We start from the raw sequence: 20,357 nt of genomic DNA, 5'->3' as shown, positions 1-20,357 counted from the left end.
GCGGGGCTCTGAATGCTGAGTAAACTTTTTAGTGTGAGTAAGCAAACAGTAGAAATATCAACATAGACACAGGGTTATTGTGAAGACCACTACTGAGGCGGCAGCCGCTAACATTCGGCCAATATCCCAACAATTAATATCAGTTCAATTCACCTCAGCACTTGATGATGAAAATAAAGCCATGACCACACTATTCCCTAATTGTACTTGATATCTTCCTTGGACCACCTCTCCCTTGACCAGTGATACCGGCCTCCGCACATCCTATAGGGCAACACTGAGCAACCGGCGGTCTTCAATGAGATGCCCATGCCACCAAGGCAGAGCAATCATGCCAATATGCCTGGTAGGTGAATATCCCCAGTGCAAAAGAGTCAGAGATCTGATACACATAACAGGTTAAGTGGGGCACGTCAAAGGCCCATACTGATAGGACAGTAGGGGGGTGATGAAGCAGCACTGGGTAACTGAAATGTGTACAGCGGTCTGAGATACAGATAGAGGGGTTACTGTGATCACAGTTGCTGAAGTATTACCAAAATGCTGAAGGGTAGAACAGTATCAGATTTTAAAGGAGACTGTTTCTGTGCAGCAGTCAGCAGTGGTCATAAGCATCCCTGTAGAATATGGAGACATGTATCCAGGTCCCCAGGTGATATACAGTGGCATTAGAACGGTTACCTCTAGATTTAAAGTGTTAAAGAGTTAGAGAAGGTCTGGGAAGCTGTAACTGCAGGGTAGATTAGAGGAAATCCAAAGATAGAAGCAGTGGTCCGGCCAAGGGGTGGCCCAATACAATCGCTGCCCCCCCCACTGGCCCCCCTCATGACAACACGGACAAAACACCATCAACACAACCCCCCCTGGTAGCATCGCGGTCAAAATATCATCTTTTAACATATCTAAAAGGTCTCTGGCTAAAACATCACAATCTTTAGATTGAGATGTAGTGATGTTTGTTATCACACCAATCAAGCTTTCTGAATATTGTATTAATGCATCCCCAGTCATTTTCTACTGCAGTAAGAGTATATGTAAGGTTCCTCAAGCACTTGTGCGGTCTGAGATCTAATCCATATTAGTAGACATATTGCCAATCTGTCTCTGTATGAGTTGGTACTACCAAACAATTCGTCAATATCGCAACCCTCTATTAGTCCTGCAATTCCCATATTTGACCACAAGACACCATAATAAGCCTGCCTGCTGGAGTGGGATGCTGAGATCTCCTGCCCCAATATTGCACAATAGCTGGATTGAGACTGAATAGCTGAAATAGTGATTTTAACTCTGAAATATCAACACTTGTCTTATTTGATTAATTGATTGTACAAAAACTGGGTAATATCTATTACCATGTATTGATGGTGGATCATTTATTTATGAGCAACAACTATGTTTTTGGGTGGATGTGTATAAATATTTTTTAGTGGATGTACACCGATCAGCCGTAACATTATGACCACTGACAGGTGACGTGAATAACACTGATAATCTCGTTATCATGACACCTGTCAGTGGGTGGGATATATTAGGCAGCAAGTGAACATTTTGTCCTCACAATTGATGTGTTAGAAGCAGGAAAAATGGGCAAGCGTAAGGATCTGAGCGACTTTGACAAGGGCCAAATTGTGATGGCTAGACGACTGGGTCAGAGCATCTCCAAAACTGCAGCTCTTGTGGGGTGTCCCCGGTCTGCAGTGGTCAGTACCTATCAAAAGTGGTCCAAGGAAGGAAAAGCGGTGAACCGGGTACAGAGTCATGGGCGGCCAAGGCTCATTGATGCAAGTGGGGAGCGAAGGCTGGCCCGTGTGGTCCTATCCAACAGACGAACTCCTGTAGCTCAAATTGTTGAAAAAGTTAATGCTGGTGCTGATAGAAAGGTGTCAGAACAAACAGTGCATCGCAGTTTGTTGCGTATGGGGCAGCGTAGCCACAGACCAGTCAGGGTGCCCATGCTGACCCCTGTCCACTGCCGAAAGCGCCTACAATGGGCACGTGACCATCAGAACTGGACCATGGAGCAATGGAAGAAGGTGGCCTGGTCTGATGAATCACGAGTTCAAGTTGTTGACTTTCCCCAGATTCCCCAGATATTCCCCAGATCTCAATCCAATCGAGCATCTGTGGGATGTGCTAGACAAACAAGTCTGATCCATGGAGGCCCCAACTCGCAACTTACAGGACTTAAAGGATCTGCTGCTAACGACTTGGTGCCAGATACCACAGCACACCTTCAGAGGTCTAGTGGAGTCCATGCCTTGACGCGTTTTGGCGGCAAAAGGGGGACCTACACAATATTAGGCAGGTGGTCATAATGTTATGGCTGATCGGTGTATTTATTATTGGGGCTCTGCCCCACCTGCCTATATGAACGAGTCATTGCTCTGTAGTAATTAAGTTAAAACAGCATTCATTCATTTATCAATACTCTTGACAATATTGTCCTGGTATGACATTTTCCCATAAGATTGATGACACTTGTGCCATCCTGACATTAACTGTCTGTCCAAGTTCGAAGAAGGTGGACTCCTAAATGTGTGCACATACATACAAAACTACCTAACTCTGTATCCTCATATATAGGAATTCTGCATATCAGCTGAGACCAGGTTACTCCACAGTAAACAGTAACAGACAGGATAGTATCCCTAGCTACATTACATTTGCACCAGGGGCAGTACTTTCTAATACACTATTAGAATTTCACTAGATATAAAGCATTATTCTAATTGCAGCAATTTTGTAGGATAGTGTTCATGGGTTCCTATTCTGTAAAGCAACTCTAGTTTAATCAATTTGAAAGTAACATGTTCTAAACAACACAAATGTACATACAGTATACATGTTAACTATCCTTTAAATACTTAACTGAAAACACTTTTAGCATTGGGGCTGGGAGTAGATTTTATATTTTCAACAACAAATAATCAGATGAAAAAGGTTTTAATGTAAAAATAATACAGTATATGACTGCAAGCATTTTGAGATTATTATTATTATTATTATTATTATTATTATTATTATTATTATTATTATTATTATTAAACAAACTAGAAACAATATCTAGGTGAGGAGATCTCTGATAATATATTATTTAAAAATAGGAAATAACGAAGTATAAAATCAGCATAAATTGTCTCTTAACAGAACTAATCTGTATTAATTTCATTTAGGCCAACATTTTGTGTTACTTAAATGCTGCTTTGCTAATTTAATTTGATTGCTTATTCATTATTTGATGACAATGAGAAATATGGTCTTCATTTTGCACCAAGTTGGACAAAAAATGAAAAAGTAAATATTAATTACATAAATATAGAGATATAAAGTCTTTGTGTGTTTTCTGCTTTTGTTTATTTATTTAGGAACACCGTGTGCTCCTATGAAAACAAATTAGTGTAAAGCCCTGTCCTGTGGGTCAGTCTTGCATACTGACCTATCTTTAAACATGCTGAATCAGTTATATTAACTCTCAGTAGGTTCCAAGACACACACAAGACAGGACACAACATAAAATATACAAGAAGAGAAGATACAACAAGAAACATACAAGCAGGGCCCAAAACTGACTTATCCCCATTTTCAAAATCAATTTGGTTCACTGCTGTATTGAAGTCTTCTCCTTGATCTTCTTGCGGGCTGAAATCTGTAAAAGAAAAGACACTCACATCCAAGTTAGTATTAGTGCGCACAATAAATGTCATCCCTTTAATTGACTATATGTGGTTTCACCTGAGTCCAATGCTTCCACTTCTCTCCAGATGTTTTCCCTACACACACTTGTATTAGATTTAGTATTTAGATATGTAGACTGGTCTCTATGTTATATACGGTTTTCAGATGTTTCTGTTGCTGGATTTTCCCAGTCAGACCTGTACTATATAAAGTAGTTATTCGAGACATAGACATTAGGACTGGATGAGGTTTCACCTGAGACCCGTTGAAAGAATATGTGTATATATATATAGATCAGCTTTCAGTCTTGGGGTGCATTTGTTTGTTTTTATCAAACAGCAACTATTTCAGAATGTGGCTAAATACATTATCTAATTTAAGAACCCTAACACACTATGTAGTTTTGCACTGTGGTCAAAATTGCTCTCCAATTAATACCCCCAAATATATGACCATTTATTGACACAGTTGTGCAGACGGGTAGCTTTTATACTGTTCACTCACAACTCCAATCACAAAGTTGCTGCTCTCTTTCTTTCTCTCTCACTCCAATCTCAACTCCCCTGTGCTGTCTGGCATACAGTGGTCGGGGGTGAGGCTACAGCTACTGTTCCTGGCCCCCCTTTACCTAGAGGTGGATCAAATCCTTTATCAGCTTGGTGTTTTAATTCTATATGAAAATAATGACAGACTCTCAGATGATGTTTAAACAGCATGTTGTATAGTTCCTCCAACAAAAGCCCTACTTCCGGGGTCTGGGCCAGTAAACTTAATCGATTACTGAGGAATAGATAACAGACCCGTAACATCCTCCTTCACAAATATTTAAAGAACAGCAGCACAAAACATACCAATACCAAACATACCAATATTGCAAATAAAAGCTGCATTTGACTTCCCACTCTGATCACTGCCTCTGTGCTTCAGCTCTGATGTCATCCCATCTTCTCTCCCAGTCTCCTCCTTCCTCATTCCCCTCACTCACACTTCCTGGTTTGAGTTTCATAACTCTGTACAGTTTGTGTTGCACTGTTCCCATTGTTTTACACATCCCAGCCTCCAAACTACAAACTCCACTGGAGAAACCCTTCTATCCCTCTATTCACTGAATGAACAACACCACGGTATATTTTTCTTTTCCACCTAACTTTAAACCTCTCCATCACTGAACTTGTAATTGAACTGGAGATTTAGGGTCCCACCCTTTACTTACAGCCTTGTCTCTTATTGTCTGCAACCTTTCTTTCATGAAATTTACAATCTCCATGGAGTTTGGTAACTTTAAACTTGCCATGGCTGTCTGATTTTATTTATTATGATATATTTGTTTTATTATTATTAATATATATTATAATTATAATGATTATTGATTTACACCTCAAATTAATTCCTTTATTCTCTACAATACTCTATAGTGCCGTCCAGCCAGCCTGACTGAACAGACCTACATGTACATCAGAAATCACCTGATCACAACCACTGACTCTGGCTGCCATATACAGAGGCACTCCTCTGCGCAGCTCAGACTCAGCAGACTGTTTCAGCGATGTATGATCACTGGCTGCACTCTCTCCAAATTCCAGACACACACAAAAGACACAGAGTATTTAGCAGTTGTACCATAGCCTGAATCTCTATCTGGACACTCTCACACAAAAGCAACTGGCCACACACACACAAACAACACAAGTGTCTCCCTAGAAAGGACACTTCAACTTTACCAGGGAGAAGGACAATACTAACACAATACAAACGTCTCTCTGACAAAGGACACTTGACTCTGCCAGGCGACACCCCCCCTGTTATCCCAGGTCCGCTCAATCCAACTAATTTTACTTCTGATAGCTATCAACTGTCTGAACACAAATCACTCTCACTATCCCTAAAAGGCAGTAAAATAAAACTTGATATCTGTGCAGATATCTGTTTCAGGTTCTGAGTTTCGGAACCAAATGATAGGCAGAAATGTACTCCCTCAATAAATACGTGGACAAGGAATACTCAGGGCCCGATTTAAGTGAAATAATACCAAAATAGTTTATTCAGCTACAACAAAGTGCTCCAGAGATGGCCAGTCGGCAAGACACATCTAAAGTGTTTCTAAAGGACATACTATCATATGTAAGAGGACTCCCTTTGGTTGCTGGGCAACTAGATGATGTCTGTGAGGTACCCCAAACTTTATCTCACACTTCTCCTGTGTCTTCTGTTCTTTCTATGGTCTTGGATGAAAATGTTTTTCTAGAAATCAGCTACACAGAACTACGGCACTTGGCCTCTCCGGAGTGATACACAAAGATTAAATTCCTACATGGGTTACACAATCTTGCTACAACAATGGTGCAAATATAATATATTTGGCATCTAGACAGGGCACTGTCCCGCCTCAGCGTGCGTTTTGTGAGTATTCCTGTCTTTTATTTTTGTTTTTCAATTTCATGAGAAAAACATAATCAGCAAAAACACCATCATGCATTGCACAGCCCACAAGGTGGCACTCAACAGCCTCTGCACATGAACACAAAACAATTAATACTTTTCATTAATTTAGTTGGAAGTACAGACTTGTTATAGCTCTAGGTATGAATGGAACATTAGCACAAAACAAACATGATCCTTAAATTATGCAATATCCTTAAATTGTGTAATGATGTGGGGGGGTTGGGATATTTTTGCTTGGTTCTATTATTTTAGAAAATATAATCAACCTATGGGAGAAAAGAGTGCCCACAGCCTAATCCATCACAAAATCTAGTCATAATCAAAAACTAGTGACAACCAAACTTGCAAAACCACTTCATAGCAAAACAGCTTTCTCGGTGTCGTCTAATGACTCTCCGGATACAACATCATGGCTGCCACCTGAAAAGGAAATAAAACTAAAAGTAAATTACATTTCATTGCTTTCTTTGAGCTGCAATCAAAACCCATCACACACGGCTTACGTCCAAACGGGCCGCCCCGGGAGGCCGCCGGGTCACATGGTGCGGTCCAGCTCACTTCCCATTGGTCGTGGGCGGAGGCAGTCAGGTGAGAACAACAGGAAAAGTTTGCAGTTTGGCTGTGAGAGGATTCGCTAATAAAAGTATACGCGGGGGTAACTTATTATATAGGGTACTTAAAAAAAAAAAAAATATATATATATATATATATATATATAGCTTACAATATCTGTGAAGGTCTAGTGCCAGTTCCGGACAGTTTCCCTTCCTTTTAAATCTGGTTACTCTTTATCTTAGTCTGTGTGGGGGTATTCGCTGGAGCAATAGGAACAGAGCAAGAAGCCTTGGCGGACACATCCACTACAGACAGAAACGGTGATCATGGCCGGACTGAGGACCGCGGTGGCCCTGGTGGTCTGTCTTTCTCTCATTAACCTGGCCACAGTCTTGTCTCAGACCACGACCCAAGCTCCCGAGATACGTAAGTCCTGCTTTATTTCATTGCCCTCCCCTTCACAAGCGAGCAGTGTTTCTCAGTGTCATTTAGATGTCGTGTTGATCAAGGTGACGAGCACTTCGTACCACGACGTCTCTGAGAAGTAGTTTGAACCACGTTTTAAACCCCCATATGAGAGCAGAAACAGTAGTGTCCAGGCAGGAAGAAAAGGAAAAGCAATTTTTTGGGTAACTGTAAGGGGCTGTGATTTGACACATGCATTATCTCAGTCTGTCAGTTTCAACTTACTCCAACTGTGTAGTGTTTTTATACTAGTCATAGAGCCAGGCAGATGCATAAAATAGTATATATGTTATCAGCTTTTTTAGTAACTTCCTGTAACACGGTGGAAATACAGTTACTTTCAATTGGCCGAAATATTGAATGCCAGTTTCCCCACGTACTGTGTGTTTCTGTGTTACGATTCAAGTTTTGTCCTAATCGGTTGAGTTATTTTGAATTGTACACTTATAAGTTATGGTTTGAATCGAATCGTCTTCATTTGAATTCATATTGAACCGGAGCGAAGAATCCAATTTACGTAATGTTGTCAAACACGTCTAGAAAAACGGCTGATGTGTATCTATGAGCCTAAATCATTAGATTGTCCGGTTTGCTTTGTTTACTAATCTTCCAATTACAAATACAAAACAAGAACAAACAAATACTGACATTTTAATATATGTTAATATGCTAATGTATGATAATATTCACATATCACTTTATTTTCCAATGCAAATACATTCAAAGAAAACAATAAGAAACGTCAAGATCCTCACACTGTATGTGGCAATATTTCCCTAATCTTTGTTTAACCCTTGTAACCCTTGATTGATTTCTTTCATACATACAATAGTGAGTGTACACATATCAGTATTAAATGTCAATATTACAGCATATATCGTAAACCAACCTTATGTGTTCATTAAATTACTGTAAAAGCTGAGAACTATTATCTTGGCTTATGAGTACAGTGCTCACAACATTTCACAAGACCTTTGCAAATGGACTAAAACTAACTTCCGACAGTATTAAAACAAAGATTAGTTGAACTCAGCCAAGTGATGATCTGCTATGAACAGGGGATTTGACTGTTCTGTTGTGGAAACAAGGATACAATGTGTCGTTACATAGGAACACAACCCAGCTGTGCCCAGTCAACATCATGTAAGCAGGCTAAATCTGGCATTACATTTCTGAAGTAGTACAGCATTACGAACTGAACATAAGCAGCATTGTATCATGATTAATTAAAATGTTTTGGCAGTATTGTTAATAAACCTAGAATCCAATTTTATTAGCTGTTCTTGAGTTTATGGCTTTAAATGCTTTTTGAACGATTTGTGTGATTCATGTGTTTAATCCCATGATTATTTTTTTAACAATTTCATTACTTTGACTTAGTGAACAGGAAATTTGAAGGCTTGAAGTTCAGTGTTACATTCTTCTCCTATGAAGATGTGAGGAATCTCATGATTAGATTAGAATTATGTATTTTACACATTTTAAAAGTACTTCAGCACTTAAACATTCAAACAAAGAAGAAGAGACCAGCCAACTGGACTTTGGAAGCCCCAGATTTTACATGAAACCATTAAAACACAAAACTGTCCCTGGATTATAGATAATGTATTCAGTATAGATTCATACAAAAATAGATTTTTGGATAATATATTGCAGTGATGTTTGTGTGTGCGCGTCATATTGATCTGTACTCCTTACTCTTTTGTCTCTCGCAGCCTGTTCTACCTATTCCAACAGCAGTTGTGAGCAGTGTCTGAAGAATGTTAAGGTAAGAGAGTGATTTTCACAATTTCATCTTCTCCTGTCCTATCAGTCAAGAGGTCATTTTCCTCCTTGACTGGCCCATTAATTTCCACTGTTGCAGACAGGATGATTTCAGGTAGCAGATTCATTGGTTAGATTCAGTGATGGCCAATAACACCCCCAGTTGCCGGTCATTCAGTTCTTTTTTCTCTTTTCTTCTTCAGTTCTCTTAGTCAGATCATGACTCATAGCGAGCCATCTTTTAACAGTCTTAGTTACCCTTCAAGGATCATGAAAGGGAAGCTTTATCACTCTATGAATAAGCAGAATGTTCTCGTAAAGTTCTGAGGGAGTGGTTCTGTTTCACAGCCAAACGTTTGTATAAGGTGATGACATTGTTTTTGTTTGTTGTCAATTACTGATGTAGAAATACATTTAAACAGTGTCTAGCTATTAATGGTTTAAGTATTCTGAAATGAAGACTTGTGACTTTAACACTTAAAGTTTGAGGTGGTAATAAAGCAATGCCATAAATCAACCATTACAATCTGCTGTAAATGTCTTCCTTACTAAATACAGTGAGCATAGTTACCATCTTGTTCTGCAGCAATCTGCATCATTAAGCAATCTATTTTTACTTAATCATTTCAGTTTTAGAAATCTGCACTTTTAAAAGTGAGTTTCAGTAACCTGATTAAAGTTTTAAATTCAACTAGAATCACTGAACATTATATATATATATATATATATATATGTGTGTGTGTGTATATGTATATGTGTATATATATATATATATATATATATATATATATATATATATATATGTAACACTAGTTTGTGTCAATCTTGACTGATTTCTCCAAAATGGCTTCAGTTGTCACATACAGTGCATGCAAGTGTGGACATGTTTTTCACATGCTTTCTCCAGTTCAGCTTCGACTTGCATTATAAACAGTCATACAATATTTATCTGTGAACCAATGGTGATCTTTTGAGACTGCTTTTGCTCCTGACAGATCATAGCAACCAAATTTGTTTATCTAGATATTGCATGTTTTTTCATCTTAACATAGCACCCTGATTTGAATGTTTGCTTTTGTGTTGCTCAAACTTAATAATAATAATAATAATAATATTATTATTATTATTATTATTAATTATTTATAAGCAGACACCCTTGTCCAGGGTGAGTCACAAAATATAACTGAATTAAGGAACTAAAAGGTTTCTGTGGTCTTTACATCTGCAGCTTTCCCTGTCTGTTACATATGTTGACTAATGTCAACAAATACTATTTGCCCATGCAGTGCAGACTTAAATCAGACCTGTTCCAGAAATGCCAATAATTCAGATTTTAGACTGATAAACATCCCTTTAAGTGTTTTTGAAAATGAAAAACATGTTGAGCTTGTGAGACTTTTTTAGGTTAAATGACAGAAGAGGCTATATTGTGTTGCAAAATAGATTTTCTTGAGACTGGCCGAGACTAATCATAAGTAGTATTTATCCATGCACTGTTTAAAAAAAAGATGTATACATGGCTACTTTCTAACCCTCAGGCAAAGAAAACAATTAGCAACTTAGTCACCATGGTGTAAACGTCAGTGTCTGTGGCATACAATCAAAAGGCTATTGGATGCATTGCATGAATTTGCTATTAAAGTAAAAATATTGTGGCTGAATCCTAGAATGAGCATATCACAAATGATGATATTGTGAGGGTGGCCAATGAATGTGCAACTTAATTGTGAGGGACAGTCACCACTAATTATTACAAGAAAAACTTTGAAGAATTAACAACTACAGTACTGTGCAAAAGTTTTAGGCAGGTGTGAAAAATGTAAGTAAGAATAATTTAAAAAATAGACATGTTAATAGATTATATTTATCAATTAACTAAATGCAAAGTGAGTGAACAGAAGAAAAATCTAAATCAAATCCATATTTGGTGTGATCACACTTTGCCTTCAAAACAGCATCAATTCTTCTAGGTACACTTGCACAAAGTCAGGGATTTTGTAGGCATATAGTCAGATGTATGATTAAACAGTTATACCAAACAGGTGCTAATGATCATCAATCAATATTTAGGTTGAAACACAATACTTAACTGAAACAGAAACAGCTGTGTAGGAGGAATAAAACTGGGTGAGGAACAGCTAAACTCAGCTAACAAGGTGAGGTTGCTGAAGACAGTTTACTGTCAAAAGTCATACACCATGGCAAGACTGAGCACAGCAACAAGACACAAGGTAGTTATACTGCATCAACAAGGTCTCTCACAGGCAGACATTTCAAGGCTGACAGGGGTTTCCAGATGTGCTGTCCAAGCTCTTTTGAAGAAGCACAAAGAAACGGACAACGTTGAGGACCGTAGACGCAGTGGTCGGCCAAGGAAACTTACTGCAGCAGATGAAAGACGCATCATGCTTACTTCCCTTCGCAATCGGAAGATGTCCAGCAGTGCCATCAGCTCAGAATTGGCAGAAAACAGAAATCTACTGTTTGGAGAAGTATGGTCAGAAGTGGCCTTCATGGAAGACTTGCGGCCAAAAAGCCATACCTCCAACGTGGCAACAAGGCCAAGTGACTCACCAATGCGTGAAAACACAGGAACTGGGGTGCAGAAAAATGGCAGCAGGTGCTCTGGACTGATGAATCAAAATTTGATTTTTGATTTTCAGTTTGTTCACTGAAGGGCTGGAGAGCGGTACACGAATAAGTGTCTGCAGGCAACAGTGAAGCACGGTGGAGGTTCCTTGCAAGATTGGGGCTGCATTTCTGCAAATGGAGTTGGGGATTTGGTCAGAATGAATGGTCTCCTCAATACTGAGAAGTACAGGCAGATACATATCCATCATGCAATACCATCAGGGAGCCATCTGATTGGCCACACATTTATTCTGCAGCATGACAACGACCCAAACATACAGCGACAGTCATTAAGAACTATCTTCAGTGTAAAGAAGAACAAGGAGTCCTGGAAGTGATGGTATGGCCCCCACAGTGCCCTGATCTCAACATCATCAAGTCTGTCTGGGATTACATGAAGAGAGGCAGCCTAAATCCACAGAGGAGCTGTGGTTAGTTCTCCAAGATGTTTTGGCCAACCTCCCTTCCGAGTTCCTTCAAAAACTGTGTGCAAGTGTACCTACAAGGGATTTATGCTATTTTGAAGGCAAAGGGTGGTCACACCAAATATTGATTTGATGTAGATTTTTCTTCTGTTCACTCACTTTGCATTTAGTTAATTGAATAATATATTCTATTAACATGTCTATTTTTGAAAGCATTCTTACTTTACAGCATTTTTTCACACCTGCCTAGAACTTTTGCACAGTACTGTATGTATATACTTTACTTCAAATAATAATTATCCTTATTTTACATGATAAATGGGTTTGTTTGTTCTGGTTTTGATTGAATGATAAGTTAAACAATGCGTCTGTTAAGGAGAAAACAAACAAAGTGAAAGGCATAGTCCACCATCTCTGAGCAGGATGCCTATCCATGAATGTGAAATATGTCTCAGTTAACCATGGAAAAGATGCTCATGGTTTTTGTATGTGTTACAGTGCCTGTGGTGTAACCTCAATCATCAATGCATCGATTACCCTGTGAGGAGCCTCGTGCCACCCAGTTCTGTGTGCCCCCTGAACTCGGCTCGATGGGGGCTCTGCTGGGGTAAGAGATCTTCCTCCTTTATTGCTTAATGACCAAGTCTAGACTGAATACTTACAGACACTCATCAAGACAAGGATTGTTCTGGTCCAATCAGCAATTAACTTTCAAAAAATGCATTTTCTTTATATTAATGAAGGTTAGGACAGTCATGATCTCTCTGTTTTCTGATGGGATCTGACCTCTAAAACCAGAATTATATAAATATAAATAAATATGCTTAAAGAACAGTTCCTGTGTTGCAGCCTTGGTGGTCATTTTTCCTAGAACTCATCAAAAATGACATGGCATAAAATGAAAATATTTCAGTTTCCACCATCTCGTTCCTCGCCTCTTAGCAGAATACGATGGAAAAACAAATTGTAGGATCTACAGTATTTTTTAACTGTTCACCCAGATTTTAGATTCATTGATGCATTTGTTTGAGATCACCAACCTGTCATTACTGGCATTAATATCCTTTGCTTTAGATTTCTAAAATGTCTGTCTGACTTTTCAATAATTTTCATAGAGCTACTTGGATGGGAGAATTCAAATTGTGCATCGGCAGGATGTTAAACAGGAAAAGCAAGAGACTATTTCTTATTCAAATATTTTTTTTGGTGTGCAAAATGGGAGGCTGGGTCAATTTTTTTGGAATAAACAAGTCTGATGTCAGTGTTTTGTTGAGAGACACTCTGAAAGAGTACAAAATCATGCTTTTCATTATTCAGCAAGGATCCAGATCATGGTTTTGGTTGATACTACCTGCTTTACAATGAGTGAAGGTATAAAGGACTTCTAGCAATGGTTAATGTGGAAACATGTGGAATTAGTTTTGTTGTCTGAATGCACTGAATTATGTTTTTTTGTACATGTTTATATCTTTCAGTGAACTTCCAGGCATTGATCATCACCATGTCTGTAGTAGCGGGGATCATTCTTATATCCATTATCATCTGCTGCTGCTGCTGTTGCAAGTGTGAAAAAGGGGGGTAAGTATCCATAATTTGCCTTTCAAAAGAGTGTTAACATGTGTCTGCTGTGTGTCTGAAATACTTTGTTTTTTGTTTTTAAAGTGGTGCCGGGATCCTGTTCTCCTCTGCATTCTTTCAGAATTTCACTTGGAAGTGTTTGAATTTGGGGGAGGAGGGCAGGGGTGGGGGAGCAGTTGATTTGTTTAGGTGCTGGACACCAGTCATGCGTGGGCAATCTGCCGATCATTAAATTGTACTGTTTCCTTAGATGAATGAGCTACTGACGTTTAACAGTTATTCCAATTTTTACCTTTGAGTTATGAATGTTGCTCTCGCCAAAATGGGAACTGACAGTATTGCACATACAGTAGTGTTTATTAGATGTCATTGATGTTTTCTGGTGGAAGAGCTGGTTTATTAGCACCTTGAGATGTCTTATCACATAAAGTGTTAGTTGCTAATGTAGTGGTTCTTACTGTTCTTTACACTCCACTCAAAACAAAAGCAGATTAATCAACCGAATGTAGTAACCATGCTGCAGCTGTTTAAGTCACACTGAAGCAGATGTCTGTAAATGTGCTGAAGATATGTTCTGTATTTCAAGAGCAATTTCCCCTTCTGCCATTGCTGGGATGACATACATTTTTCTTTTATCTGTGATCAACCTGTTCTTCAATGCAAGTGTCAGTTTCAGTTTGAGATGCTGTTTCACAGGGTTATTTTATTTTGACTAGATTTTGACTAGCTGTTTCGCAGTTATGTTATGCGTATTGTTAACTTTTATGTCTTAACTGATCATTTTGTTTAATGGTTTTGGTCTTCTAACCAAAACTAAGTGTATCTTACTTTTCATTAAATACAGATGGCATAATACAGTAAATGGTGATGCAAATTATAGAGATCCTGCCCTACTAGAATGATTAAACACATGATGTCTTGGTGTATGGGGTGTACTTTCAGCTTTGACACAGTAGTACTTTTGGTCTCATATTCTGTAAGTCATATTCTGTAAGTGGGTTAGGGCTAAGAAATAACTAATAATAATAACTTTTATTCTCAAATAAGTCACGATGGGGTGATTCCAGTTTCCAGACTGGAATGAATTTGTAATGGTTGGATTTCCTTCTGTTGGCTGCATGTGAAAATATATCCCAGAGTGCCTTAATGACCATGAGCAGATACCCCCTCGGGGCAGCCCCAGTGTGGCGGGGCTTTAAGAAACTTGTGATGTGAGCTACACTGGAGAAGAATGCAGTTTATTGCTCATACAGGCAAACTGCAGTCTGGAAGCAAGTCACATGAAAATCTGCAATTTGAATTTTTAATCTTCTTCTCCGCTTGCTCAGTGGGAGCTTTCGTGCTACACAAAGCACAAAGAGTTTGATCTGTCAGAGTCTTAATTGTGCCACTCTTTGTGATTCGCCTTGTAGCCTGATTTTGCTGGTTCTCTGAAGGTTAACAAAGGCTGAGCCTGGTCAGTACCTGGAAGAGACATGCCTCAAGCAAATGTCTTTGACAGCTAAAGTTTTGGTAAATTTGCTGAATTCACTCCAACCTCTTCAACAAAAAATCAAACCATTCAAAGTATGTTGTGAAAGGTAATCTTGTAATGTAGGAGTTGTGGTAATTAATGTTGAGTTCAGAGCCTGATTTCCATGTGATCATTAAAATATTATTACACTATACACTGTATTTGAGTCTCTTCCATGGGTACTGAGGTGAAAAGGGGCTCTTCTCAGCCCAAAGTTTGTACTTGGTTTTAATTAATTTGTGTTCTTGATATCCAAGTAGAAAATGTAATCATTGTCAGCAAGAAAGACCCTGGTTTGGTCAGTTATCTCCCTATGGTGCTATTCCTAATGCTTTAATTTCTGCTGGAGGAATTAAAAAGGTTTCTGCTGAGGAAAGTGAAGTGAACAAGATTGTGTTTGTTTGGCTATGTAATTAAGCGGAGCTCTGATTCCACCTGTCTTTCTTTCCTCCAGTCTTGCTAAGATGGATGCGAAAATGACGCGCCAGTCTGAGCAGAGGAAGGTGCGCCAGGCGGAGAGGTAAGAAGATTGAACTCAATCACACGTTACCATGCATGTGTATTCTGCACACACTAACTGTTATAGTCACAGTCAATCAATCGGTGCGTTTACACGAGCATGTCCATTCCCAGAGTTTAGAAGAAAATTAATTGCCATTTCAAAGGTCACATGAACATTTTTAATGCATAAACCGATTCTGGTAGTGGCTAGCACATCCTCAGTCTCCTACAGGAAATAGCACTCCCTCATAAGGATCAGTGCCATGATTGTCTGTGTGTTTTGGCACACTTTTGAACCTAATCCAAACCATGAGAAGTCTTTACCTTTCACAGTCTCTGTCCACTACACCTGAAATAAGTAATTGTAAATTATAATTTTTTAAGACAAAAAAATGACTGCCCCAAGTTCAGTCTTTTTCGTGTTGAAACAGGTGTGGTAAGTCATAATATCCTGAATTTGGGAAGTGGCTGAGAAAATACTCTTGAATTTGAAATGTATTTCTTAGATCCAGATTTCTATTTTTCTTGTTTAACTTTGTGATCATGTTTATTATTATGGAGTTCCTGGTACAAAGGTATTTTGGCCTTAAAAAAATGTTCCAATGTGTAGCGTTTGACACAGATGTGAGGAGTTCATTTCACTGGTAACATAATGTTGTAAAACTGGAACTCTCAGACAGATCTGCCTCCACCCAGTTGAGCAATGCTGTTTTACTGACCTAAAGCAGAAGGATCCTTGAGCTAAAAGCAAAAATAGAAACGTGTTTCAGAATGTTTTGAATTTCTGAAATTCCCCTCCGATTGAGTCACAGTGGCCTCTTGGACATATAGTAAAATAAATGCATGACTTAAGAATAATAATAATAACAACAACAATCATAATAATGATGTGACAATGTGAGTACTATTCTTATTTGTGTCGGACTCAATTTCCACATATTTCAGTTTGGATGTCCCTGTAGCATTTATCTGTTGTTTAGAGTCTAAATTATACATAGTGTCTATTTTGTCACACCGCTCAAAAACTTTATACAGTATCTGTAAGGAAAGTGCCTTCAGTATAATTCCCATAATGCTTAGACCTGGTCGTGTGACTTTGCAGATTGTCATCACAGGAATGCTGCCCTTTAGATAGTCATTCCAGACAGCTCCCTTACTGAGAAGGGTTTCTGAAGAAGAGCTTCAGAATATTGAATCCTGCCATTGTGGAATGAGAGAGCATTATCATTCTGAGATAACTGGTTTAGTCCTCTTGCCGGTACCTCAATTGCCATTGGGGATGATACACAGTGATTCCCTGGCAATTTTTGCATATTTGGGGTTTTGAGTTGTTGATTTAAAAGTGAGGCAGCCCAACAAAGATTGGAGAAGGAGCATTTTAGTTAATGTTAATAGTTTTTGTTTGTTTGTTTGTCTTCTTGCAGGAAAGTTGAAATGCAGATGAGGCACGATGAGATCAGGCAGAAGTATGGTAAGCGACCTCTCGGACTTCCCTTTCTTACAATAACAAAATTATAGTTTTAAGTGAATATCTGGTTGTAGTTATGGGAAAAATCCCTAAATGTAACTGTTACAGTAAGAACCTCATCAGATCACAAAGAAGCACAGGTATATATAAGGGGATAATACACTTTATGGCTTTGCTTTGTTGTTTGGTTGGACTGGTATCAAGGTTCAAGGAGAGGGAGAGAGAAGACGTGTTATTTTTGCTTAGGGCATTCATGTGATTCATGTGACATTTTTTATCAAAAGAAAATGTTCTTATTTTCCGGAGGCTTTGGAAGAAAAAATGGTTGTTATTCACAGCTCAAATGTGAAATGTTATACCTTTTTTGGGTTGTGTGCCCTCTAGTGGTGATGACAAGGCTAATCCACTTTCAATTAGGCCTGTAAAGTGTGGTGGTTTGCTGATGTGACATGCACACTCTGTATTCATACTGTTATATATACACACACACACTGTGTATACTGACCAGATTTGGTGTTGTATTTTTTGAAGTACTTATGCATCACATATAAATATTATTAGTTTGGGTTTACAGTGCTAAATTTCTGTATGGAAAACGGCAACAAAAACATTGAGAGATTGTCCCACTGTACAAATATTTACAATTAATTTCCTTCTTTCTTTTAGGTTTGACAAAGGATAACCCTTACTCCAAATTTGAGAACAATTAAACTGCATTACTTCCCAAGAGGATCCTATGTAGAGCTAAACTTTTATTCCATGGTTGTACAATCCCCCAAACTCTACTGACTTCATTATTTTTCTCTTGTTAAACAGAATAGGAAAAATAAGCCAAATATCACATTATATTAAATATTATAACTGTTTTTGGCGATGCTAAATCTACCATATAACTTTATGCATATGTATTGACTCATATATATAACTAACTGTTAGTTTAAATAGAGATTGGCTTGACTGTTGACTTGAGTTAAAGATATATTTGCCTAGAGGTGTGATACTGACCTTGTTCAATTTATTAGAGATCCCATTCGTAAAGCTGCTTTTATATGTCACTGCTAATTTGGTCTCCCCAGCTGTTTTGTATAGATGTACATAACTGTATTTTTACCATCAAATTCTGAAATCTATCTGATCAAATATATGACTTGATTGAAAAATACTAATGTTTAACAAGAGAATAAACTGATGTCACTGTCACTAGTGGCTTTCCTTTGTAGTACCAGCAAATGATCAAATATTTTTGTGTGCTGCAAAAAAAAAATTCCCGCCGTGACACAGACTTTGAGACATTGCTCTTGTAAAGGTCTTGTAACAGGTTTATGTGCATGAAAGACATCCTTGAACTTTAAAATAAAAGTTACTGTTTCATAGTCTTCTCTAGTAAAGGTGTTTTAGTTACAGAAATAGTGGCAAAATCTGTATGAAAACAATTCTGATATATACAATCTGATAATCCATGTAAAACCTGCATTTTTATCAATCCTCCACTTAACAAAATTATAAAGTATTTGAAAGCGTTTAGATGTATTTTTCCTTGGAAGTAAACTGATCAATCATTTTATTTTTTATTCTTTACATATTTTAGTAAAGCTCATTCTGAACTAGATTGGACATGTTGCCTTTTAATATCCCTAATCTAAATCCCCTTTGTTCCATTCCATTTGACAAACCAATGATGACATAGTGGAAATTGAGATATTAATACTTGTCATTCCATGCAAGACTGCTCAGTGAGACCTGTTTTCATATTTCCTATGCAGCAACTGAAACCATTTGAAAATATGAAGAATGCTGAAATGCTTTAATATGCGGTACTTGATTGATTAACGTTTATTTAGCCAATCAGTTATTTCGTAGTTCTGCCAATATTGCCCGTAACTCTTCTGTGAGGCAAATATTATTGGGCGGACACTAAATAGTTAGTCTGTGACAATATATGAACTCCAAGTAGGTTGCCTATGCCACAGAAATGACAGGAACTATCAGATTTACACTATTAAAACACTCTGCTGAATTACAGCCAGGCTGCACAGCTCAAGGTGCTTCTGGTCACTTCCTTTAAGTGACTTTCCTACATTGAGCTCCGTCACTATTTAATTGATAGTCACTCATTCCTGCTGTTGAATGACTAGTAAGCTGAAATAGAGGATGCTTTCTTTGCTGCCTCATGAGAAGGTGCTAAACCGTGTAATCTTTTATCATTTACAAAGCATCTCTGCACTGACAGTTTTGTTAAAGTTTGTGCTATATATTTATGTAAAGTCTTGCTTTTTGGTTGTGGCCTAATTAAAAAAAAAACAAAAAAAATGTGATATTCACATAATATCCAATACATAAATAAATAACATGATATTCATACTGTAAAAGTCTGTCCTGGCGTTTTCTCACAACCCACATTTAAAAATGTAAAAATGAATATACATTTTCCATCCATTAAGACAGCAGCGTGGTTAACACAAAAATAAACTCCAGATCTTACCCAAGTCTGCATGCATATGCTTTTCATGTAATAATGAACCTGTCTGACTGTCACTCTGACTTTAAGAGTAAATAATACTGACAAGACTTGTTTTTTGTTATTAATTTCTGCTTCAGTGAAGTATTATCACATTCTCATTATTATTATTATCACAAATATTATATAGCATTACACTCCTTATTCTGATAAAAAATGCATTGCCTTCTGTTTAGGGCACTGAGTTTCATATTTTCTAAAATCATCTTTGATAGGCAAATCTGAGCATGCATTTAACAAAATGTTAAACAAAATGTTATGTCATAACTGTATGTCATACTTGTATATTCACTGTACAGAGGTGATTGTTCTACTTAAAGTGACAAATTTAAGTAGTTTTTTTCAATGTGATTTTTAAATATTTTCACTTCATCTAGGAAACAAACTTTGTTGTTCAAATAAAGTGACAATATTGAATATTGAATGTTGCTGTATCATTATTCTAACTTTCTTATATATACTACTGTATATTCTTGTAAGAAAATCTACAGGTGGGTTTCCTTTCATGTTTGGCTTTTGGTTACAAATTGTCTGGTGGGGTGAAGTAGAAACTGCAGAATACTATATAATAGTTAATATGTTCATTCTATTTCCAAAAGTACCACCCATTTAACTGTACCCACTCTGATTTACCATAATTGTGGTACTTACTACACTACCAGTCAAAAGTTTTAGAACACCCCTATTTCTCCAGTTGTTATTGAAATTAAGCAGTTCAAATCCAGTGAATAACCTGAAATGTTACAAAGGTAAGCGGTAAGACACCATTCAGATGGTCACAGATCACTCCGTTTCGATCAGATTTTGATGTTGTATCAA

The 20,357-nt window shown here is 37.8% G+C and overlaps 1 protein-coding gene across 2 annotated transcripts; it reads left to right on the top strand.

Moving 5' to 3' along the window:
• Positions 1-6,609: 6,609 nt before the first annotated feature.
• Positions 6,610-19,962, top strand: pttg1ipb (PTTG1 interacting protein b). Of its 2 annotated transcripts, XM_066687723.1 has the most exons (8): positions 6,610-6,708; positions 6,918-7,101; positions 8,856-8,908; positions 12,459-12,567; positions 13,436-13,538; positions 15,506-15,571; positions 16,977-17,023; positions 17,687-19,962. In XM_066687723.1, exons 2-8 carry the CDS (start codon positions 7,002-7,004, stop codon positions 17,728-17,730), a joined length of 522 nt encoding a protein of 173 aa, XP_066543820.1. In that variant the 5' UTR covers positions 6,610-6,708; positions 6,918-7,001; the 3' UTR covers positions 17,731-19,962. The 2 variants fall into 2 exon arrangements, with proteins under 2 accessions (XP_066543820.1, XP_066543819.1); XM_066687722.1 differs by lacking the exon at positions 6,610-6,708 and having other exon boundaries at positions 6,781-7,101.
• Positions 19,963-20,357: the final 395 nt, after the last annotated feature.

Source organism: Amia ocellicauda, chromosome 16, assembly GCF_036373705.1.
Source record: "Amia ocellicauda isolate fAmiCal2 chromosome 16, fAmiCal2.hap1, whole genome shotgun sequence".
Taxonomy (NCBI): Eukaryota; Metazoa; Chordata; class Actinopteri; order Amiiformes; family Amiidae; genus Amia; species Amia ocellicauda.
The sequence above is the reverse complement of the archived record's forward strand: the minus strand, read 5'-3'. Positions and strand labels throughout refer to the sequence as shown.

Coding starts and splice junctions, on each gene's coding strand:
- pttg1ipb (XM_066687723.1), top strand. CDS start 7,002: ATGGCCGGACTGAGGACCGCGGTGGCCCTGGTGGTCTGTCTTTCTCTC. Junction 12,568..13,435: donor TCGATGGGGGCTCTGCTGGG/GTAAGAGATCTT, acceptor TATATCTTTCAG/TGAACTTCCAGGCATTGATC. Junction 15,572..16,976: donor AAGGTGCGCCAGGCGGAGAG/GTAAGAAGATTG, acceptor GTCTTCTTGCAG/GAAAGTTGAAATGCAGATGA.